The 25,980-nt window shown below is 37.4% G+C and overlaps 1 protein-coding gene across 1 annotated transcript in view; it reads left to right on the top strand.

The window, feature by feature from the left end:
- The window catches only part of LOC136863719 (uncharacterized), a 464,789-nt gene that overhangs the window by 392,897 nt on the left and 45,912 nt on the right, over positions 1-25,980 (top strand). Inside the window, exon 11 of the mRNA XM_067140077.2 lies at positions 8,940-9,144. Coding sequence (XP_066996178.2) covers positions 8,940-9,144 — 205 coding nt within the window. The remainder of the gene's footprint in view (positions 1-8,939; positions 9,145-25,980) is intronic.

Raw genomic sequence — 25,980 nt, 5'->3', positions numbered from 1 at the left:
TAGCCGTAGAAGTGAGGTTAGGCCCCTCCAAGGTGCTACTGTGAGGTTAGGTATGCTCTCCTAGGCAATATCCACATCGGGAAGGGCAACTGGCCGTAGAAGTGAGGTTAGGCCCCTCCAAGACGGCGTCTGTGAGTTTAGGCTCGTTCTCTTATGTAAAATCTGCAATTCGGCATAGCCCTACTATACTAGGGGTCAATGTCCTCGGGTCAGAATCCGCATAAGTATACTACTAGGAGTCAATGGTCTCGTGGGAAAATGCTGACGCAGCTCCTATTGTCCTGGAACCGGTCCTTCTCTATTACTTGCTATCGTATTCCTCAGCACTATGTCAATTGCTAGCCATATGGAAATGATAATAAAAAATTAAAGTAAAATAAATTAAATTAAAATCTAATTAGAAATTGTTTTTTTCATTTTTTAATATTTTCCCTCAAACTAATTTATTTGATGTATTGTTATTAAGTTAATCATTTTTATATTTCTTAGACCCAAAATCGAAGACCTTTTGATGAGGTAAGATTCCAAGTTTAGCACATTGCAAATTGCCATCTTTTGAATCATATAAATTAAGACAGGAATATAAAGGGGAAATTTGTGTGCATTTCCTGATGCCAAAACTGAGTCAAACTCATGTAAGGAAGAATCAGCGTGTGGGTTTGTGTACGTTCCTGTGTTATGGTTTATGTTATAAAACATTTCACTTCGTACTATTTAAAAAAGCCTACATTTTTTCAAAACATACTTTGCTAATAAACTCGCATATCCCTAGTATGTTACAAAAGTGACAAGCAAAGTTGAGTCCAACTTTTAGCAAATGTTATCATGTAAAGCTTGTACTGAAGGAATTTGCAGTGTAACTTTTAATAAGGTAAGTGTATATCTCTCTGTGTGTATAAACTAGCCAACTACTTTTTATGATAATATGCCCAATCATTTTGGTCTCACCTGTTTTTGTTGACTGATGCATTTTCAGCCAACAAGTTTCTAAATCAGGAAGGGTGTATAATATCTTACAAAATTCTAACAGATTTTCCTTCACATATTAAAGTTTTAATCGAAGGCGTGAAACAATATTAAAAATGCTTCACAGTTTGAGCTATAGGTTAAAACAGTTTTGATACTTGAAAATTTCGCTAAAACGTGTTGCACTCTGCTGGAACTATAAGTACAGTTACCTGGATTAAGCAATTTTCTCAATTTGTGTGTGACTACATCTCAAGCACATGAATTAGTGTTCATAGAATATAGAGCTAAACTAGGAAGATATTTAATTATTCATGCCATATCTTTTTTCTTACAAGATTGAATTTTTGACATATGTATATTATACTTCTTTATTTCTTTGCACTTGTTTATGGGGTATAACAAGCAATATCATACTAATGATAATAAGGGAGCTTATATGAGGGGGGAAAACTTGTGGTATCGAAGTAAGGAGCGCGAAATAGACATATTAGATGTCAATGAAGAACCACTGAAGTTATCATAGTACATTCTTAACCTTCATGTAAGACATTAAAACATGGGCAGACCTTGTTATAAATTACATTTCAACATGACTATTTCCATTAAATAAAGTACCAAGAAGTGAACAGGAAAGCCAGAAAAGCTCTGGGTGCAATCTCGAAATATCCAGACCTACTTCTTGAACAGAGTACAATTACATTGTATCCCTTTTAATGAATTTTTCTGACTGAACGCCACTCTTTTGATGGAATTCCATGAAATGAAAATGTTGGTATAGACGTTCCAGTCGATGATAAAAATTGAAATATTCATTTAAAGTGATGTGTCATGAAGTATTAACATTTTACAAAATCATATGGCAAAGATATTAAAGTTTTGTTGTTGTCAAATGTGCTCTATTAGCCATCAATGAAGTACTTTTGCAATTATAAAGTAATAACATTTACATGATTTTAGTCATCCTTGAAAATAAATATTATTACACTTTGAGTAATGGATTTCATATGACTTACATTCATTGATAGATCCATTGTTTTGAAATGTTTGTGGTAATATTATTTTATATGATACATGATTTTTTATTTCTTCTTTTATCATTTTGTCTTTTCATTATTTTCATTTGTTGTCCACTTCTCGATGTCTTTCGTTGATTAAGATTAGGAAATTTATTTAAATTTTACAATTAGTAGTTCCGTTGGTGTTTGGTAGACTACATGAGGCATATGCGCCAAAAGCTATTTCAGGAAAAATCGTGTTATAAATACAAAAGCTTCTATGTACACATTAAAATATTCCTTTAGGATATTGTACAATTTTCAGATATTAACTAGCAGACGTTGTTACTGTTAATCATGACCATAAAATGCAATTTTACAGATATTGTAGGATTTTGAACACTCATTTTTATATAAACATTTTGAAAGTAAGGTATGCATTTATGAATGCTCAATATGAAACTATTTTCTTTCAAATTGGAAATGCATTCTATATAAATAAATTAACTAATATGAATAATAAAATAAAATGAATATGAATCGATAGATAAATAAACAAACAAATGAACAGAAGTATCAAGTTTACCTAACCAAAGAATGCTGTTCCAGGTAGGTCTGCACTGCGAGTCTAGGAGTATGTTAGTAATTTAAAGGATCGTTATCCACTGCTCTTTCTTCTTCCCACTCTGATGTATGATCTATATTTTCTTGATCAGAAAATATATTATTGAATTAAACATTATTCAGAAAGATCTGAAAGCCTTTCTGGCAAAATAACTGGAGGTTTTGTGTACTTATTTGGCAAACAAATTGACGAAAGTTTCAAATGATGAACATAACTCTTTCCTCGTCCTGTTTGCAGATTTACTTCATAAGGTTTTCTGTTGTAAACAGGTTAAATACCAAATCCCATTTTGTGATTGTTGGAGAATACAAGAAACTCTTCCCTCTGAAAACTTCGTGCCTTTAATTTGTGAATTTGTTGTATGATGTTGCAGAACTCCTACACCTTTAAACTGGTCTCTCTTTACTAAAATGACATCAGAAGGGTTCTTCTTTCTGCAAATTATAATTTTTAGGTCATACTCAATTGCAGTAAACACTTCTCTTTTCCTTAGAGACAATTCTATGTTCCCAATGTTATGATCACAAGGTAGATATGAGTAGTCGTGTACCATCAATATGTGCTCAGTTTTTGAGAAATTGTCTGCGCGAATATACCTGAGACCGGTCAGAACCATGTTCAAATTTTTATTCTGCTAACTGCAGTCAATCCTGAAAATATATAAAGTCTTCACTCCTGATATTTAAAAAAAACATTATGATGCAACTTGAAATTTTAATTAAGCCTCTTTCTCCAGTGCTTTTGTCACAATCACATATTGCAACTGTTCTGTCCTTTATATTGTGGATAACATAATTATAAGTCCATAATATCCTCTTGTAAAATTGGATTCTAGAATTTATTCATGGTATTCAAAGTGCTTGTTACATGTCTATGGTAATGGCAACAACTGTTGTATCCTTTTTATCAGCTATCTGCTTTAACAGTGTTTGTACCATGTTAGCGCTACATTCATGTAAACTCACGTCTTGTTATGTTTCTTTTATCTGTTCAGAATGAATGTCTTCTCTCATTGTCTCCAGTTTTTTTGTTGTTTGGTTCTGTCACAGTAGTTACAGGTGTCAGACAAGGGTGGTGAAAATCCAAGATTAAATTCAGAGTTAAAAATGCGGTAAAAGAATTATCCATGATTTTCAACAGTTCAATAGGCTTTGTATATATTGGTAATACTTAAATCAGAAGTCAGGTATTTCCTGTGTGGACTATTAGTTCTGCTGTAATGACTGGATAAGGCAGGGAAACTGTTAATACGTGCAATACTTTGTCTCTCTCTGAATCAGGTATTCTTGATGACCACGATGATCTGTATCTTTTTTTGTTAGTTGCTTTACGTCGCACCGACACAGATGATCTGTATCAATGGTCCCAGTTCCTCTAACTTTGTCACAAACAGTATGCAAACATTTTTCACTCAAACGATGAATGTTCCAAAAAGCTACTGTGCAAACTTTGTAACTATTTTTTATATGAATGACACAAACAACCATGTGCAATCTGTGAGAAGGCCTGTCTGTTACATGCAGTCTTTTCTCATCCACACTGGAAGAACATCTACTCCTTCCTAGGGCACGGTGGGACTGCTTGGTCCGCTCTGTTTATATATGGCCAAGCACTATCATAGGACAAGTCTATACAAGTAAGTTATACTCAAAGGGCAGATCGATTTAAAACAGGCTTCCTTCAAGTCCCGATTATCTCCTGTTGCTTGTCACGTTGTCAGCTGTCACATATTAACATAGCAGTGTTCTGACAGGATGTTGCTGAGAGAGAATCATGCAATATGCAGAATGGTAAATAGCATATGTTAGCCCAATGCAAGGCATGCATAGAATAATCTCATTTACTGTATATCCCTAATCATATTTCTACCTAGTAACTTATACTGGGTGAGTTCGCTGCGCCAGATTTTTTCTGTTGTTAGGCATCCAATAAACATCAGTGGTATGATCGTCAATTCTCCTTTGCCATTTACCAAGCTACAGTCGCCTTTAAAGCACTTAATGTGTCTTCACAACAAGATTTTGCAAAAATATGTATGCGATAATTACACTATGCATCAAACTGTCATACGGTTATGTAAAAAGTAGGTGCCAGTTATCAGCTTTTGATTGGATACAAAATGAATGCTAAAAGCGATGGAATGCTGATAGAAAACATGTATGGGTTTGTGAATTATACACCAAGTATGGTTTCTGATAAGTTCGAGGCACCAGTCACTAAGTGCGGATGTGGTACCATGTCTGTGTTTGAGTGGTGTGTTCGAAACTTACTCTAACCAAATAATTTTATTCTTATAATGAGCTTCAAGGATTACACGCAAGGTCAATAATGTGGCATTCAACAGATAGCACGCAATGTTTACAAAGAAATAGAGATGTGCAACATAAGATCCTCCTGATCTCTCACAAGACAGACGATGTAGAACACAATGTTCCTTGACCTCCCATTGCCTCATACCATGGATTTTGGCTTAATAGTACTCCTCAATGGATGTGATAACCCAAAGCTACTGAGCAGGAATTGTTTACCAAGTAGTGGATTAGGAGTACTTATCAGGATACTGGATACATTAACCTCCACTGAACACAGACCGCGCAATCAGTTAGCACAGCTAGAATAGGCATGGACCTATACACCGAGTTATGAGGCTAACTAGAATACGAAATTAACGCTAAAAGCAAGAGTGTACTGATAGAAAACGAGTGTGAATTAGAGAAGTGGAAGTATATGGACATCCAGTATGCTTTCTAAGAAACGTGCCGGAAGTGTTACCATGGTGCCATGGACTAAATATAAGTGCTGACACATTCATATTTTCAGCTTTAAAGATCAAATATTAGTCCATTAGCGCCACATTCGACCAATAGCATGCAGCATGCATATTCAATGTGTACTGGCCTGACACTTGGTGTAGCCTAGCAGTGGTGGTAATTTCTTCGCTATGTATTCAAAAGATGAGTTCATTAACATGTTCGCCGTCTACAGTGTAGCAAGACAGAAGACAAAGTTAGCACAGCGCCTGTACCACGAAATATTTCCAAACAGACAACAATCAATCACAAATACGTTTAGAAGTGTGGAGGGATGTTTGCATATAACTTGGTCTCTTTCCCGAACAGTTCCCGTTATAGAGGCACCGGTTACGTCCGGTGAAACTGGTGAGATTATTTTGGAGACTTTCAGGAGAATCCTCACATGAGTACCTAGGCAGTAGCACAACATGCCAACATCAGTCAGTCATCAGTTTTATGGTTCTTGCACACCAGTTTTGTTTCGTCCGTATCACCTGCAGCTACATCAAGACCTTCACAGACGAGATTTTGAAACTCGTGTTGTTTTCTGTGTGTGAATACTGACGCAAGTGGCAAATGAACCCGCGTTTGTATCTCGCATTTTATTTTTGGACGAGTAACGATTTCATATTAATGGCTTTGTGAATTGTCATAATATGTACTACTGGAGTGTTTAAAATCCCCACTGGGTAAGGTAGGCAACATTTCGGGCAGAAAGGGGAGTAAATGTCTGGTGTGTTATACTGGGTGATCACCTAACTGGACAATATTTCTTTTAGGATCATTTGACAGGAGCCGGGTATCTACAGTTTCCTCAAGACCAACTACCATTCCTGCTAGGGGATGTGCCTCTGGGTGAGCATGTAACCATGTGGTATCAATACGATGGAGCTCCCCCTCACATGTTAGCATATGTCCACAACTTCCTGAATGCTACACACCCTGGTTGATGGGTAGAGAAAGAAGGACCTGTCACATGCCCTGCTAGATTGCCCGATTTCAAGCCACTGGACTTCTTCCTGCGTGGCTATTTAAAGGATGTAGTGTATTCTCAGCAGCCGGAAAATCCTGAAAGCCTTCGAAACCTTATTACGGAAGCCTGTACATCAGTTACACCTACAATGCTACAACGAGCCTGAATGTCAGTTCAATGGCGTGCTGACACGTGCATTACTGCAGAAGGCCATCCATTCGAACACTTACTGCATTAACAGGCTATTACTCAGTCAAGCGGATTCAAACCTCAAACCATTCTGTGCTTCTCCAGCCCTGCTTATAAAACCTCCACATAAACAGTCCTGATGGCCTAGAACACTGCTAAAACAAACAAACAAACAAACAAACAAACACAATGTGAGGGTATTCGAATACATTGGCTTTGTTGATGATTCTCAGAGAACAAAATGCAAATAAAATTATCCGATTCAAGTGGGATTCGAACCAACCTACCAACTGCAGTTGTGTTAGCAGCACCCCACTTAACCTAGGACACCACGGTGATTCCAGGCAACTTTTTACCGGAAAGTGTACCAGATGGACAACTACTTCCGTTTCACAAATGCACGTCCATTTTCTATCAGTATGCAATCGCTTTTAGCGTTCACTTCATAACCTAGTGAAAGCTTATATTTGGCACATGTTTCTTACATAACTGTATGAAATGGAAGTGGGACTCCATCACATCCATAGGTCTGAGGCTTGGTTTAAATGTTCTGAGTATGTTCAGTAAAATTTCACATAGTCAGAGTGAAAATCTCTCCTCTTGCTACTTAGACACCCGATGACAAGGAGGGCCATGTCTGAAATGCCAATTCATATTCCATAGCAACTGGTGTCCCGATTCTCAGGACCACTTACTAGGCCACTCAGCCGTTGACTCAAGTTCACAAACTAGGATGTGACTACGGTAACCCATGCCAAAAACCACAACAAAATAGCAGTGCTACAAAAATGTTGCAACAAACTTTGTGTTGGGAAGACTTGGGAGTAAAGAGATGAGTTACTCAACTGAGCAGTATGTTCAAGTGGGGAGAAGCGTAATTACTTCAGTATCTTCACCTGTCCCACCTACAGGACATTGCTCTTTCATCTAGTAGTCAGCGTCAAAAGAAAACCGAAGGATTTACGTGAAAATGATATTGCGCATAGACTAGGATGTACCCCCTGTGTTGTCTCATGCTTCAGGATGTACCATATACTAAAGCAATACTAGACAGACAAGGGCAAGGGACTTTCATTACAACATGGGCCAGTATTGAACCTTTTTCATAGGACAATGTGTAATTGTGTGAAAAGTGTATTTGAATTGTGTGTTTTCATTATTAGAAAAAGTTATGCAATAGTTTTTTGTTGTAATATATTTTATTTTATTTTACAACTTACCTAATTATTGGGTTGCCGCTAGGACAAAGTATACTTCATTTTTCAATACAAAACCTACTATAACTGTTTAAGAGGTTATACGAAAAATACTATGTATATGAGCATGGAATATGAAATTAGAGAGAGAGAGAGAGAGAGAGAGAGGGAGAGAGCATGTTTCATGTTAACTGCATTTGCCCTAGTGAAAAAGAAGTTCACACTTGAGGAAAGAAAGATTACCAAAATAAATTGCACTACTGCAGTCACAACATAAACATAGGTTTGTCAGTAACTTACAGGGGAATAAATAACAAAGTAAAAAATCACAGTATATGAACTTTAATTCGAATAATGCATCTTAACCCACAGTCGAACACTAATATTTACACTGGTTAAGGGGTTAAATCCCATTTAAATTATATCATAGGTGGTTAATGCATAGATGAAAAAAGAAAAATATGACAGCAAGTTATGGTATAAATTTAACAAATAAATACACAATTTGAAAAAAGTTGCACTAAACACGGTGAAGGGAAAACAGGGCATAGCTTGAAGGAAGGATATTTAACAGTCTTGAAGGAAGAATATACATATTTCTGCATATTTTGCACCTTCTCACAGATATCTAGAATGACTTTTTAAAATTACCTTTTAGTTCTAGCAGGTTTTTTCTTGTCGAATATATGTCACAATACTGAACTATGAGAAGAGTTAATAATAGTAGGATAGCCACTATAATGATAAAACCAAAAATGTCCTTTCTTCTCACCTGCGATATCAAAGGGATTAGTTGGAAAAATACAATTCAGTGAAATCTTGTGTCACTGTTGCTTCAGTTCCATGTAAAACTGGATGTCCTGTGGCTCTGGTCACGATCTTAAAAGTTGCGTAACACTGCAAGCTTACTTCCTATATAATCGTTTGAAACTGAGAAGTACTATATATCTCTGAAAAAAGAGCATTGCTATAATGTCTATATTATATTGTATTTGGTAGATCATTTTAATTCTCTGGCTCTTTGCTCTTTGCTATTCCATTTTGCTGTATCAATTTCTTTTAAGTTTGGCTGTTCTGGTGACATTCTCTAGTATGAACAGTACATATCTCAGCTGATTTTGACTTTAATCTTCTTGATTACGTGTGTATTTTAATAATTATAAAGCAATTAGTCTTTATAATATTTTTCTTGTTTTAAAGGACGAGAAATAAGAAGTTTAATGATGCATTGGAGAGGATTCAAACAAATCCTGCATGTGAGGCATTTCCTCTGCAATCGTTCCTAACTCAACCAATGCAGAGGATTACACGTTTCCCATTACTTGTTGAAGCAATTATAGCTTACATGAATGAAGAAGATGAGGAACACAGCAAATGGAAGGAATTACTTTCATTGCTTCAGGAGGTAAGGAAATGAACTTTCAAATATTATTTCACGTAATATTATCATAAGTATGGAGAAGTGATTAATTATTAACGGTTTACATCATTTTCAGTATTGATACTTGTGTGATTTTCATGTTTTGACAATTTTGTCAATGTTAGGGTTGTGTCCCTTCCAATTATTGTTGAATTTCTCCTCATTCTCAGCTTTGGTACAACTGCAAGGCAAACTGGATGAATTATCATCCACAGTCCATGCATACTGTTCATCTGAACAAATATTACATTGTTGCTTGATAAAATATAGCTGGGCTAAGTGTTACAGATGGCAATGTGCTGGCCTTTTTAGTCCAAGTTGAAGCGGCTAAAATACGCCAGCCTTGTGTCAGTAGTTTTACCAGCATATACAAGAACCCTTGTGAGATAAATGTCCAGTACCTCGTTGTCTTTGAAAATATAAAAGTCATTATCAGTGTGTGAAACTAAAGCGCGTGAAACTGTTGACGTTACCTCGCAGTTGAACATGAATATTTACACTGGTATGAAATATATTTGAATCGTTTGTTTCGGAAACGACACTTCTCCAACGTACCGTACCAAATTGTTCAGAAAACAGGAAAAACTGTCTGTGGTATGTAATGTCATTTCTATCCTTCCGATATTTATTATGCTTATTCTACTGTTGAAATGACTATGACAGATAGGTTGTTTGTATGAATTAGTCCAATACCGATGGCCTAGAATGAAAACCTCGTATCTCAAAATTTTTCAGAAATAACTTTTTTGCATTTTTGGATGTAAAACCTCGTATCTCATGTTCCTGGAAAAGAAAAAAGAATACTTCAACATCGTGCTGGCCTCTATCAGGGAAAAATCAAACCTCGTATTCGGTATGGTAGCCATGTTGAGTGTGAAGGGCACGTATATTGTGAGCATTTACTGAGTTGTTTATACGAAATTCTACTGAACTTCAAGAAGAAATCAGCATCGTTTCTTGCTGGATACTTACTCAGGTAAGAATGTTTTCTCTATATTGCTCATTTTAATAACTAAAACCCATGTAACAGTCCGTTTTTTGATGACCTGAATTGCTGCTATAACATGGAAAACCTCGTATGTAGGCTACAAAGCGAAAGTGTAGTATGAAAAGCTCGTAAGTCAGAGATACGAGTGTTTCATTTATAAACTGGCCATTGATGTTATGGTCCCTTGTGATTTATTAATGAGTTACGTGGTCTTCTCATTTGTATTTGAATCGGTGAGTTGAAAAACGTACACATTCCAATATCCTTACTTTTTAGGAGAAGGGAAAATCTGTTTTGTAGCTAAAGGAGAGGTTTGATCAAAAAAGTTGCTATTAGGCTTTTGTGCATAATATATCTGCACGTTCAACTACAAAGTATGTAAATCATATTACATACGGTTTTCATGTTATACCATAGTTCATATAAAAGAATATTATGTTCACTTTTGCACTCACCAATTCATTTGAGCTCGTCAATTTGTACTGCATTAAATTACAGATTGATAATTATTTAATTATGGATTAAGTACTGTAAATAGAGTAATTTTATGTTTTTGTCAACTGTTTAATGTAGTGGGTGCTAGTTTTTCAGATGGCAGACTCAAGGGGTTTTAGGCTTGTGAAGATGGCTCTTGAGATTCTTAAGGACCAAGGTGGTAAAAGAATAGCTGAATCAAACAATACTGGTTCTATTTGTGCAGACACCGAAATCATTGCCGATAAATCTGAAGATGATATAGGTTAGTTTTCATCCATACAGTTTCACAGGATGTATTGGTAAACAACCACTGCCCTGTTGCGAGTTTGTCTGCATAAGTAAGGGAAGTTATTGGGTTATTGCTTTTTTAATTTTTCTAATCCTAAACTGTTATTCTAGTTCAAGGATGCGACTCAGTTCAGCCCAGAAATGAGAACAGCTTTACTATCTCAGAAGCCAATGGAAGTGGTAACTACCTTGAGGAAATTCAGCCTCAAAATATAGGAGATGCTTCCTATCTCCACACTTCACAAGACAATAATCTTCAGACTGTTAGAGGAGTAGAAAGCTTTCCATTATTGGAACTTTTTAATCTTAATGACTCATCATCACTGAATAATAGTAATTTTGGTTTTAATCCAGTTAATGTATTTGAAGATATTCTGTCACTGCCAGTCATATTCAGTGATTCAGGTCTGCCAGTTAAACCAGGAAGTGAATCAATAGACCATACTGTATTGAATAATTCATTTAATTTGGTTTCTGAAGAGTTAAGTGAGAGTACCAATGGTCATTCAGTGAATAAGGCAAATAAAAATGTCGGAGAGATTTTGGGTACCGGTACTATTTTAAAAGAAGTTGATCATCATGAAGAACCAATTCATCAGTTGAGTGATGTTGAGTTGGATGACCATCGGAAAGAAAATGAAAATTTACCAGACAACAGTTATGAACCCTCAAGTGAAAGCAATCTTGATGACAGTTATGATGGAGTAAACCATAGTAAGGAATTGCCTCAAAAACGAAAACGTGCCAAACGAGGAAGAGCTAACAAAAGTACATGGACAGCTACCAAAAACAAAATTAAAAGAATGAAAGGAATAGAATATGAAGGACGGAGGAAGTCTGAGACGGGAAAAACAGCGTTTGATGTTAAAAGACCCGAAAGGAGTATTCAACCTCGCTGTTCATGTGACGGAAAACAAAAGAACAAGTTCAAATGTACACAGATCACTGACGAAAGAAGGCAACAAATATTCAGAAACTTTAGGGCATTAGATTGGAACCAAAGAAGGGTTGAAGCACATCATCTTGTAGATTTGAGGGATGTGCATCAAAGAACAGTATCTGGTACAAAATCTAGAAGGAATGCCTCTCTGTTGTATCATCTCAAACCTCAAAACAACTTACCAAAAATACGTGTATGTAAAACAATGTTCCTAAACTCCCTATCTGTAGGTGAATGGATGATAAGGAATTGGGTATTCCAGAATAAGATACAAAGACAAGGTGACCAAAATGTACTTAACGACGCACATGAACAGGACAATGAAGATGTAGAAACCGAGGATACAGGAACAACAAGAAAGGGAAAATGTATCAGTAATGAACGAAAACTATTAACTGAATTTTTCAATAATCTCCCCAAACTAGAGTCACACTATTGCCGAAAGGACACGAACAAACTTTACCTCGAACCTCATTGGCAGTCCAAAGCACAGCTTTTCAGGGAGTACCAGTTATATTGTAAAAATGAGGAGAAAGAACACTTAGTTGTATCTAGTTTTATATTCCACGAAGTGTTTGAGGCTCACAATTTCGGAATTTTCTCTCCCAAAAAAGATCAGTGCGATTTGTATTGTGGTTACGAACAAGGAAATGTGAGTGAACCAGAGCATGTTGCCCATCTAAAAAGAAAAAATGCAGCAAGAGAAGAAAAGACTAAGGACAAAGAAGAAACAGATGAAAGGACTGCCGTTATTACCATGGATGTTCAAGCATTTCTCCTATGCCCTTCCTTAAAAGCTTCGGCTCTATATTATAGGAGGAAATTAAAAGTTCACAACTTTACATTTTATAATTTGAAATCTTGCGAAGGTTACTGCTACCTCTGGGATGAAAGTGAGGGGGGAGTAAATGCAGACGAATTTGCTGCTATAGTTACTCACTTCATTTCAAAAGAAATCAATCTGGATATAGTCAAACACGTCATCTTGTACAGCGATGGTTGTACAAGCCAAAACAGGAATTCAGTATTGGCCAATGCATTATTACTGATTTCGCACAAAACTGGGGTGACGATAATCCAAAAATATTTAGAGAAAGGCCATACTCAAATGGAATGCGATAGCATTCACAGTAATATTTAAAAAAAGATGAGGAACAGAGAAATTTACTCCCCAGCTGGGTATGTCGAGGTTTGTAAAACGGCTCGAATTAAACCCCAGCCATACAAGGTAGAACAACTTGACCACACTTTCTTCAAGAGGTACGACCTTAACCTTTTGTCATCAATTAGACCCGGTACAAAAAAGGGAGATCCTGTCGTAACCGACGTACGATGTATCCAGTATAAACCTGACTGCACAATACAAGTAAAACTGAACCATCAGGATTAATTTTCAGACCTCCCAAGAAGGAACAAAGGGAACAAGAAGCCTTCAGATAACAGTGTTGAACGTCCTCCATTAAACAACTTGCGGTTACCCATTGATTTTGTAAAGTTTAAGCATCTTCAGGAGCTCAAATCTGTGATCCCCAAAGATATTCACTATTTCTATGACAACCTGCCACACCGTTCCAGTAGTGACATGTAGTGACAAATTCTGCTGATTGAATTATACATAGCTAAAATATATTTTGTAATTGTATTATGTGGTGGTATAAACAATTTTGGAAATTTTTTGTTTCTTTTATGCAACCCACATCAATGAAAAAATATTCACGAAAATGTGCAAACATACTTCTAAACATGTTTATAATAATGTTTTGGCAGCTATTAACCACGTATCTTACACAAGACAAAAGCTAACGAACCTCGTAACTAAGAATTAAAAAGTCAATTCCACGTAACTCAGTTAGCGTGTATGTAAGAAAACCTCGTAACTAAGAACTTAAGAATGAATTCCACGTAACTCAGATAACACGCACATAAGAAAACCTCGTAAGTCATATGTGCTTGTAATTACCAAAAAAAAGTTAAAATAACCTCTTTAGAAAGCTCTGAAATACAAACTCATAATGTGAGAGCACAACAAAATGCAATATAGTATAATAACTAACCGGGAAAATGGTTTTTTGTGTCTCCTACAAAACAGAGCTTGCGTGAGTTACGAGGTATTCATTCTAGGCCATCGTAACGTTCCTTTACAGACTTTGTTGAAAATGGTGGAGATGTGCTGTTTCTGCAATAAACACCATTAATGAGAATATAAAGAAGTGTAACATTGATTTTAACGTCATTTCAACTTCAAAAGGAACTTTCTTGTACTGAGGAAATACAGTGTTTAAACCCATTATTTAATATTTATTTGTAAGCCTTACTTATTTGCACATATTATGATTAGATCACATTGTATAGAAAAATAAACAGAAGAATACTCCTTTTACGTCCCTTTCCAAAGTTCAAAATATACACAAAACAACACAATATAACACAAGTAACATGTAAGTCTCTCATCTTTGAACAATGCTTCTCACTTCTATTGCGCTGATGTTATCGATGCAAACAGTTCATTATAAAACTCATGGTGTTCTTCTGGTATGTAAGATTCCAACTTCTTTATGTCTGCTAATTTCTTTTCATTTAATGGAAAAAGAGCCTTGCGGATAAACAAGTCTAGTTGGTTACACAGGGAGACGGGTTTCAGAAATAAGCAACTTGAATGTATGAACGCACAGTCCATCGATACAGTATTTTCCTAAGACATGATTTGCCTCATACTGAAACTCCATAAATTGAATTATATGAAATGCGACTTTTGCATCTCTTTTCACACCTCTTCCTAGCGACTCAAGTGAAAGAACTGACACAACTACTTTGTGAAGCGGGCTGGTTTGAAGTAAAAACACCACCACTCCAGGATAAGTGTTCTTTCTGCACAAAATGGAAACTTTCATTCACGACTGACAGGCAGAGATATATGGTAGAAGTGTTTTTTCTGCACAAAAGCCTTTCGAGCATTAATCATGGCAGTATTAATAACTCATATAGTGTAAAAAAGTGGAGAAGTGCTGTTTCTGCAACAAACGATTCATTTGTATAGTTGATTGCTTTCTTGGTTTTAATTTTTATGTTGTATTGTCCACTCTGCTTAATAAAGTCATTACTTCATCATCAACTTTGAAACTACACGTGTATCGCTTCACTATGTCCATATTATTATTATTATTATTATTATTATTATTATTATTATTATTATTATTATTATTATATACAATATTGTTTATATTTTGGGTTATATTAGCCACGTTGGTTATGTAATGTGGGACAGTACCAAAGGATGACTTGAGGTTGAAGTAACTCGCAGAACATTTTCTACGAAGCTCAGTGTTACATACATACATACATACATACATACATACATACATACATACATACATACATACATACATACATACATACATACATACATACATACATACATACATACATACATACATACATACATACACACACACATACATACATACATACATACATACATACATACATACACACATACATACATACATACATACATACATACATACATACATACATACATACATACATACATACAGAGGAAATTTGTTAGAACGTTTTTGAAGGGGCTGAAGAAATTGGACGTCAAAAACGGGAAGACTTAATACGGAAAGTGCTATACTGGTACTGTATTTACAACGTGTAAAGATCATTTTTAAAAAGCACATCATAGATGTGCGCGTGAAACTGTTGACCTCAAGAATTAGTTACATGCATTACCACAGTCACTATGTAAATATAGGTATGTCAATAACTTGAGGGGGAATAAATAACAACGTAAAAATGAATTACAGTGTATGAACTTGAATTCTAATAATACATGTTACCTCACAGTTGAACACGGATATTTACACTGGTTTGAAATACATTTGTATGGTTGATTGCTTTCTTGGTTTTAATTTTTATGCTGTATTGTCCATCCTCTTTAATAAAGTCATTACTTCATCATCAACTTTGAAACTACACATGTATCGCTTCACTATATCCATTGCCTCCATCACTTTTGACACCATGGGTACTGGCTCAGGATCTGGCTAGTCATCACCTTCATCCTGCATTGACGCTTTTTACATCTTATGTTCTTCGAGTATTTAATCTGTTGTCATAGTTTCACATACTGCAACATCGTCATCAACGTTGACGTATGTTTTGAATGTGACCTCTCCTGCCATTCTTCACTCTCAGGAAAGTCATGTAGCGTGATGTCATCAGTTCAAACACGACAAAAGCCGGCTTCATTGAAGCCGTTTTGAAGAGTTTTTTGCTCCAGAGAATTCCTGGCAGCCTTAATGAAATGCATGGCATCTATGATGTTGATTTTTCTCGTCGGTTCCACTGCAGCCATCTTCTCTGTGCCAGCTTCTGTATATTATCTGTTCGATACTTCTGCTTCTTGCAACTTATTATGCCTTGGTCTAACGGATGTAGTTTACTCATGCGGTTTGCAGGGAGAAAAATGACCTTTATGTTCTCAAATTAGAAACATTTGAGGAATGAGCGTGAAACTCATCGATGAAGAGTGCAAATTTCCTGTTTCTTATGCCAAGCCTTGCATCCCATGCGCGTAAGAAATTTTCATATACTACAGAATTTATCCACACTTTCATGTTAGAAGTGTACTTGCATGGAAAAGATCGCACAGTCTTGAAACATTGCGGACTGCATGCTTCTCCAATAGCCAGTGGTACCAAATTCTCGGTTCCACTTTCATTACAGCACAGGACAACTGTAAGCCTTTTCTTGTTGAGTTCGCCACCATAATACTTTGTGCCCTCATAATCCATAGATTTATCTGGGAGAAGATAGAAAACAGCCCCGTTTCATCTGCATTAAAATATCATCAGAAATATAGTCTTTCAAAATTGCAGGAAGTGTTGTAGTTTTCTATGTTTCAGTAGTTTCGCACAGTGTAGTGTCATTATGCAGGGCAGCTGATTCGCCTCGCACATATCTATTAACTAGGTCATGCAGATTCTTGAATCTGTAAATCTAGGTATTAGATACTTTAAAATCATCAAGTCCCATCTTCTGTGCAATAAATGCTGTCTGAGCTCAAACCCCAGTACCGTCTACCTCCATGTTTGAAGCTCCCGCTTGCATTAAAAAAAATCCACTTTAGAACAGCTTCTTCTAATTATGGAAACGGACACTGGTGATTACGTATCCTTTGAGCACTTTTTCCTTCTTCAAAAGCAGTTTTAATCATTTTACATTTGCAAACAATTGTATATATTCGTAAAATTGACGGAGGAATTTTTAACTTCCGTGCAACATCCACACGTTTCATATTTGAATTGCGATCCACTTCTTGAAGGATTTGTAGTTTTTCACTGTTTGTTATTTGCCTCACGTTCTTCCTCTCCATTGCAAACACGTAAATAATGCCAGATAAAAATAGCCAAGAACACTATATCACTATATGGCATGGTATCGTCAATGAATGAATAGATAACACTACAGACAGCACACTCACTGCTAAACTGAGCTGGGGCCGATGACCTTAGTGTTAGGCCCCTTTAAACAACAAGCATCATCATCATCATCAAACTGAGCTGAGCTCTCGACTACTACCACTCCCACCGGGCGAGTTGGCCGTGCGCGTAGAGGCGCGCGGCTGTGAGCTTGCATCCGGGAGATAGTAGGTTCGAATCCCACTGTCGGCAGCCCTGAAAATGGTTTTCCGTGGTTTCCCATTTTCACACCAGGTAAATGCTGGGGCTGTACCTTAATTAAGGCCACGGCCGCTTCCTTCCAACTCCTAGGCCTTTCCTATCTGTGTCGGCGCGACGTAAAGCCCCTAGCAAAAAAACTACCACTCCAAGCTTAGGCAACCAATTAACCTTAGCCGAAGTGACACAATCTGAACCGACACCGCTCGAATGATGATGTTGGCAGTTACAGGAAGATTCATACTGTTGGAGTGGAACAAAAGTTAAACTCATAGTACTTAATGAGCAATACCGAAGTCTGTATAATATTAGAAGTGAAGACTACCACAACAGAATTAAAGAAGTTTAAATAGCTTTTTCCCTTCATAAACTGTTCATGCTTGCAATGTGCCCAATTAGAAGATATTATTGTAATCCATTAATGCTTCTTCACATCAAGTATTTTCCATCAGCAGATAATATGTGTGACAGTATGCTTTCAGTTTGATGGGATGAATCCCTGTTTGATTATGTTAATATAAAAAAACTTACTCACCTACTCACTCATTCAAAGTAGGAGGGCCAAATTCCGTCCCCACACCTAATTTTGTACCCCAAGGGATTTCCAGTTTGCGCGGTTGGTACCTAGTGTTTAACCACGCGCACACACGTAGCCTCATCCCGTCTCCTCAGTTGTAAGCGGGATGTCTAGAAATAGCTTTTTTTTGGAAGCATCCCTGGACAGGAATTAGAAAAGTTAGAGTTTATCAAGGCAGCTTGACCAGCGGGACTCAAAAATTAAGTCTTCCTCTGCCATACATACGTTTAAAATCATCAAGTCCCATCTTCTATGCAATAAATGCTGTCTGAGCTCAAACCCCAGTACCGTCTACCGCCATGTTTGAAGCTCCCGCTTGCAGAAAAAAAGAACACTTTAGAACAGCTTCTTCTAATTATGGAAACGGACACTACTAGCCAACTACTATTTTCATCTATATAAAATCTTAAAGGAAATGAAACTGTGTTGAACATTTATAATAATGACAAGCTAATGTTAAGAATATCATGGGGTTAGAGTGTTGTACCTAACTATTTATTTGCTGGTAAACTACAAACACAAGGCTCGCGCATTTCATTCATTCATTCATTCATTCATTCATTCATTACTTTAGTATAAAACGTGTGCAGAGTCTATGAACGGCCGCGGTCTACCTTCACGTTGCTTCGTATTGTACAGCATTAGAGTGATTGGCATTCAGTTGCTGTTTAAAGCATTGTTTCGTCGTCTTGTTGTGAGAGTCGGTTGTGTGGACCATGTACAGTTTCCATGTACAAGGAGGATTAATTTACCATGATGAGGCGAGTTAGTGCGGCATTCAGATTAACAGCCTGTTATTCCTAGAGTGAGCACTGATATGCGTATGAAATATTGGACTGCATTTCAGTCGTATGATATAGTTTCTAGTGTATAATCGTTATAGTGAGGTGGTTGGCGTGGGTTACTGTAGCGGCCATTATAATAAATCAGGGAATGTTCATAATTTCGTTCCTCTTACAGTTCCTATTTTCATCCTGGAGACGAAATTTGGAACTGTTATTAAAGTTCCTTTTACTTGCAGAAAAAGAACATTTTAAGTAAGCACAGTAAGACATTACATGCTCTCCCAGTAAATCTAAAAAACAGATGCAATCAGGTGCAAATCCTCCAGCTCAAGTTAAAGTGATGCAATGATTGACAACGTCTATGTTTCAGCTGATAATGAAGACAGCGATGAAGGTGATGCTGCATGTCCGTGCTGTGATAAGCTTTATTCATCCTATAAACATAGAGACAAGTGGGTTTGTTTTATGAAATGCTTGCTTTGGTATCATGAAACATGTACAAGGATGTATAAATTCATATGTGATACATGTTTAGAAAGCTGAAAATACCATGAAAATGTTGTTCATAAAAGGCTTTCAAGTGATTCGTTATAGTGAAAGTGTTTGGTAATGTTAGAAAGGAAATATAAAAGGGGGGATCAAATATAAATGGGATTTTATTTTTTATTTAAATTCATTTATTGGAAAACACAAGGCAATTACAATTTATTTTTCCGCATAATTTCCTGCTTTGGAAATGCATTTGTCCCAGTGTATGGGAAGCTTTTTGTTGCCCTCATCGTACAAAGAACAGGGTCGTGTCACCAGCCAGTTGCGCACGAAGTCTTCTGCACTCTCGTCATCTTCAAATCGTTGCTCTCCTAGAGCTTCTTTAAGCGGTCCGAACAAATGGAAATAGCAGGGCGATAATTCCGGGCATCACATTCTTCCACAAACCTTGCTGTAAGCCTCTGACAGACCTCCAAACATCTCAACTTCAGATTTTCGTTCAAAAGGCGAGGGACCCATCTGGAACACATTTTACGGAACTGTAGGTCGTTTGTGATGATTAGGGCCCAGATATTTTAAAATGCATATGCGCATATGCAAATGCATATTTTGAACATTAGTGCACATTTTGAACCTTGATGCATATACAGGTATATTTTTCTCGTATGTGTGATCGATTATTTAAGATTTCTGAAGGAAATGAAAAATCTAATGAACTCTATGTGTTGTACATCCCTTGACAACATGAGAAGCCTTCCCCTGGTCAAGGAAAGTGCCTTAAGTGTCACAATACAATTAGGTAGACGGATAATGACCCATTTTACAACAGCTATTTCCTCCTTTCTGACAATCCTTTATCCATACAGTAGCCTCCCAAGGTTTGCTTAAGCACGTGCGTTGATCTGTTTAACTTGCTGGTAGTCTATTGCAGTGTTTTACCAGATTAAACTGTAAAAATGCCTAAAGATGAGGGTTCTAGGTCTTTTTTAATTAAACAGTGGATATCAGGCAATAGTGACTATTCAACTGACGGTAATGTACTATACTGTCAAGTGTGCAACACGAGTGTAAAATGTGATAAAACATTTCAAATTGAACAGCATTTGGAAAGAACTTCACATCTGAGGTCAAAAGAGCAAAGTAAGAATACGCAACAGCTACGTTTAACTGACGTGAAAACACGGTGTGAAGTTACTACATTTTCCGCTGATATTTGTAAAGCTTTTGTGTGCAGCAACATTCCACTGCATAAATTGAATAATCCATATCTACGCTCGTTTCTTGAAGAGTATTGTGCTAATCAAAGGATACCAGATGAATCTACACTTAAGAAGAACTATTTACTTTCACGGCACGCTTCTGTCGTCTTTCGATACGATCTGACATAGGAGGGAACTGTGTCTGGATATCTGTAGATGAAACAACCGATTCGTGTGGTCTAGTGAGTCGCTGAGTGATTGTTACAAATTGCGCCTTTTAGTCGCAGACACAGATATGTTGAAAGCTGATCAGTCTCTTCGAGTATTTTTTCCAAATCTCATCCATGTCACATGTTTGGCCCATGGATTGCATCGTATTGCAGAAGAGATACGTACCATCTTTCCATCTGTCAACAAAGTAATTTCAAGTGGGAAAAACTGTTTCTAAAAGCACCAGCTCGTGTACAGTTGTACAAAAATCGTCTGTTCGGGTTTCTCTTCCGCCGGAACCGGTTCTCATAAGATGGGGAACTTTGTTATCCGCAGTATTGTTCTGCCAGGAGAACTTGAATCAAGTGAAGGATGTAGTTAAAGGTATTGATGATAGTCATACTCCGTATGTTCGTGAAGCAAAGTGCGCATTTGAATCTGAAACTGTATATAACGATATCAGTTTCATCCATGTGCGTTATTCGTCAATTCTGAAGGCGGTTAAGGGCCTAGAAAGTCGTGGTGCACCCCTACACAAATCCCTTGATTTAATTAAAAACACCATTAGTCCTTTAAATGGTGTCCCTGGTGAAACTGGAGAAAAAGTAAAAAGGAAACAGTGCGGTGTTGGACTCAAACCCAGGACTCAAGAAGATTCAATCCATAAGAAGGTGTATAAGTGGAATCAAGCAGTATTTGCCATAAGAATGTTCCGAGCAGTCAGTGTCAGTGTACAAGTACTGCCCAGTTACGTCCGTCGATGTAGAACGATCATTTTCAGCATACAAATTAATTCTGTCCGACAACAGAAAGTCATTGACCCCTGAAAACCTTGAAAAACTTTATAACCTACTGCCATGCATCATTTTGCAAGGAATTAAACATGCTTTTCAGTATAACACTGAGTTAAAATTAAATAATACGTCTGATAAGTATATTTTGTTTTATTTTAGTGCATATTTTCGTGCATATTTTCAACATTTTAGTGAATATGTGCATGCAAATTTTTTGAGTTTTGAGTGCATATGTATCCGGGCCCTAGTGATGATTATTTGACAGCTCCCATAACTGATTCCGACTTGTTCTGCAATTTCTGATACTCTCGCCCGTCGATCGTTGTCAATAATGTCTTTAACAGCACGAATGTTTTCGTCTGTAATGCTGGTCCGATAATGGTGATCGTGTTGTTGATTTTCCACACGTTCTCATCCTTCCTTGAACTTTTTTTGCCAGGCACACACACGCGTTCTTGACAATGTTCGATCACGGAACTGTGCAGTCAATCTTTGGCAAATTTCCGCCCCTGTAACTCCTTCACGAGCAAGATTTTTATAATTATGCGTTGCGCAGTGGAGTGTGCACCTGTTGCTCCAACATCGTGAGCGTCACTGACAAAATGGCGGGAAATTTCTAACAGCATGCTTTCCACACTCCCAATGGTCCCGCCTAAGCATAACAGAAGCGCGGGGCCAGTCCTACCAACTGTTGATGTTCAGGAACAAAAATCCCGTTTATATTTGATCGACTTTCGTATATTAAAATTAATTGTACTTTTCATAAATTTGGTGGGGGACAACATTACAAATACATTCTTTGGTAGTTTAGTTTATGCAGTGTTAATATTTGTCAAATATTGGCTACAGTATGTTAGAAGAGTTTCACTGTAATTTGCCCTCAAGTGGAAAACATATTCGGTAATATATATACCAATGTTTAACCTTCTCTATAATCCTCTGGAATTTCTACAGGTCCACATCTGCTAAGGGGACAAAATTTGGGCCCTACTTTACTTAATTTCGGTACAATCATGAGCTAAACAAGCCTGTGGGAAAGACAAATCTGGAACTGAGTTAAATATGCCCTGTCATGGGGCCATGGTGTCGAGTTCAAGTTTAATAAGGAAGTCATAATATCAGTATGGAATAGTCAGACTCCTCATCAAGCTAGCTGCGGTTCCAATATCAAACAATGCAGACGGGATGTTTGAAATGGAAAGACATGTCCCTGTGGTTTGAATTCAACATAAAACGAAAGGTCTTATGGTTATAATCATATCAACAGTCAAATAAAACTACAAGCTTTGTTTTTTTTTTTTCAAGTTTTGTAGAATACTTCTATATATGAACCTAACTCCATGGTACTACAGCCCTTGAAGAGCCTTGGCCTACCAAGCGACCATTGCTCAGCCCGAAGGACTACAGATTACGAGGCGTCGTGCGGTCAGCATGACGTATCCTCTCGGCCATTATTTTCGGCTTTCTAGACCGGGACTTATATATACTGTATATATAAAACTCAATATAAGTCATCAGCTGTCTTTTATTCATGCAAGCTCACAGCTGTACCCAAGTTCAAGATGGAAGGGTTTTCACAAGTTTATGTGCCACCGTTTTCCCGTGATGCCGTTGAGCAGAATTGTTTGATATGGCAACCCTGTTGTCATAGGAGCAATACTGTTTCCTTAACATGGAATGATCTATGGGTATTCGGAATACAGTGGGTTTGAACCCCACTATCGGCAGCCCTGAAGATGGTTTTCCATTTTTTTACATTTTCACATCAGGGAAATGCTGGGGCTGTAGCTTAATTAAGACCACGTCCGATTGCTTCCAACTCCTAACCCTTTCCTGTCCCATTATCGCTATAAAACCTACCTGCATTGGTCTGACGTAAAGGAAATTGTAAATAATTTTTTAAAAAGAAATCGATGCTTAAAAACCCCCTTGTAGGCCCATGCTGTAATTAATTAGTCATAATTTTAATTCAATTTTACTCTATCAATTTAATTATAACCATTTACAGTGGAACCTTGGATTGCGAGCATAATTCGTTCCGGCAACATGCTTGTAATTCAAAGCGCTTGTATATCAAAGCAAGTTTTCCCATGAGAAACAATTGAAACGCGGATGATTCGTCCACAACACAAAATTTATTCGCATACCATTTCTAAAACAAAATATAACGTAAAACATATTAAAGTGCACTTTTCCGTACAATGGAGTCATTGTTGGTGTGAGGGAGACGAGAGATGACATGAAGAGTTACTGAGTAGCACGAATTTCACTAACGGAATCACTGCTATCTGTTGGCTCACTGGAATTGTTTACTTTTCGTGCAGCTTTAACGAGGAACCTGTCCAATGACTGTAGCTTTTGCCTGTTTTTGAGGATTTCACAAAAATGTGACATTGCATTGTCATTGAACTGATTCATCGCTCGCACTGCAACGGCCTTATTCGGGTGGTGTTTTTCTACAAAATTTTGCACCGTTTCCCATATTTTTCACTTCTCCTGAATCTCAGTTAAAGTGAGAGTTTCCATTGACTTTTCCTCCTCCTCTTCCCCAGATGAGATCTTCATAACCTCCTCCCGTTGTTCGCGATGCAGGTCCATCAGTTATTTGGTGGTCAGTTCCTGGGTATGTCCTTCCACCAGCTCTCGAATTTTCACGTCATTCACCTCCAGCCCCATAGTCTTCCCTAAGGACACAATTTCATCGACAATGGGCGGCTCATTGTCACCAACAATCATCTCAAAGTAACGTCCAAGAACACAGTCAGGCCACAACTTTCCCCAAGCGGAAGTGAGAGTTCTCTTGGTGACTCCATCCCAGGATTTATCGATGAACTTCAGGCAGTTCACGATGGGGAAATGATTTCTTCCAAACTCTCAGATGGTATGGTTTGTTTCTTCGGTCACTTTGAAGCATCGCTGAAATAGTGCTTTGGTGTATAGCTTCTTGAAGTTCGAAGTGACTTGCTGATCCATAGGCTGGAGTAGTGGAATAGTGTTGGGAGGAAGAAACTTAACCTTAACGAACTTGAATTGCTCCAGTAAGTTGTCCTCAAGGCCTCAAGGCCTGGAGAATGAGCAGGAGCATTGTCCATAACCAGCAAGACTTTAAGCGGCAGATTATTTTCTGAAATGTATTTCTTCACTACAGGACCAAAGACCTCGTTCATCCATTCAACAAACGAACAGGGGAGGGAAAAACGTAGGCACACGTTACGCTCGTATTGCGGAATATCACTCGCTTATCAAGTTACAATTTATTAAAAATGTTTGCTCGTCTTGCAAAACACTCGCAGACCAAGTTACTCGCATTCCTAGGTTTCACTGTATTTAAAATTATCTCACATTATTTCTGTAAACCTTTTCACATAATCTTACATTAACGTGATGATATTTAATTACTAATCATTTATTCATTATATTATATTTCGTTTCCAGTAATATTTTGAACTCATTTATTATCCACAAAAGGTGTTCAGAAACTATTTATCCTGTTATATTGTACTTGTTATAACTTGAAATAATCACTATGTCTGCCAGTCAACGTGGTTTATTCGAAATACCGTCAGATATTAGTTTGAAAAGTGCAAAATATCTCAAGATAACCAACCCTATTCTTAATCACTAATCGTAGTCCGACTCGTTGACTGAATGGTCAGCGTACTGGCCTTCGGTTCAGAGGGTCCCGGGTTCGGTTCCTGGCCGGGTCGGGGATTTTAACCTTCAGTGGTTAATTCCAATGGCCCGGGGGCTGGGTGTTTGTGCTGTCCCCAACATCCTTGCAACTCACACACGACACACGACACATAACACTATCCACCACCACAATAACACGCAGTTACCTTCACATGGCAGATGCCCCCACCCTCATCGGAGGGTCTGCCTTACAAGGGCTTCACTCGGCTAGGAATAGCCACACGAAGTTATTATTATTATTATTATCACTAATCGTCTTCTCTCATATTTGCGAAGTTTGTCATACTTTTGAAAACAGTTCTTCTGATATAATAGCAGTTAGTGAAACATTTCTGAAACCATTTCTGCAATGACAGGTTAAACAAAAGAGTTGGTGGCGTTACAGTTTACGTAAGGGGCACTCTGAAATGTAGTGTTGTTAGCCAATCACCAGGTCAATATACACCGCCTGACTAAAAAATGTAAGCACCCATAAAGGGAGCAGGAAACGAAATGAAACGTCACGTGCTGAGAGGGTATGTGATGTTATTTCAGTGATTACAAAAATCGAGTAAAATTTACAAAGAACTTGGTAATACAATCTCATTTATCAGTACTACGTTGCACCCTGTGGTTTGAATCATACTTGTCCCATTTTCTCACAAAGTTGTTTACTTTGGTGGTATGGCTTCAGGTTGTCATGTAGAGAATACTGGCA

This window comes from Anabrus simplex, chromosome 2 (assembly GCF_040414725.1).
Source record: "Anabrus simplex isolate iqAnaSimp1 chromosome 2, ASM4041472v1, whole genome shotgun sequence".
NCBI lineage: Eukaryota > Metazoa > Arthropoda > Insecta > Orthoptera > Tettigoniidae > Anabrus > Anabrus simplex.
The sequence above is the reverse complement of the archived record's forward strand: the minus strand, read 5'-3'. Positions and strand labels throughout refer to the sequence as shown.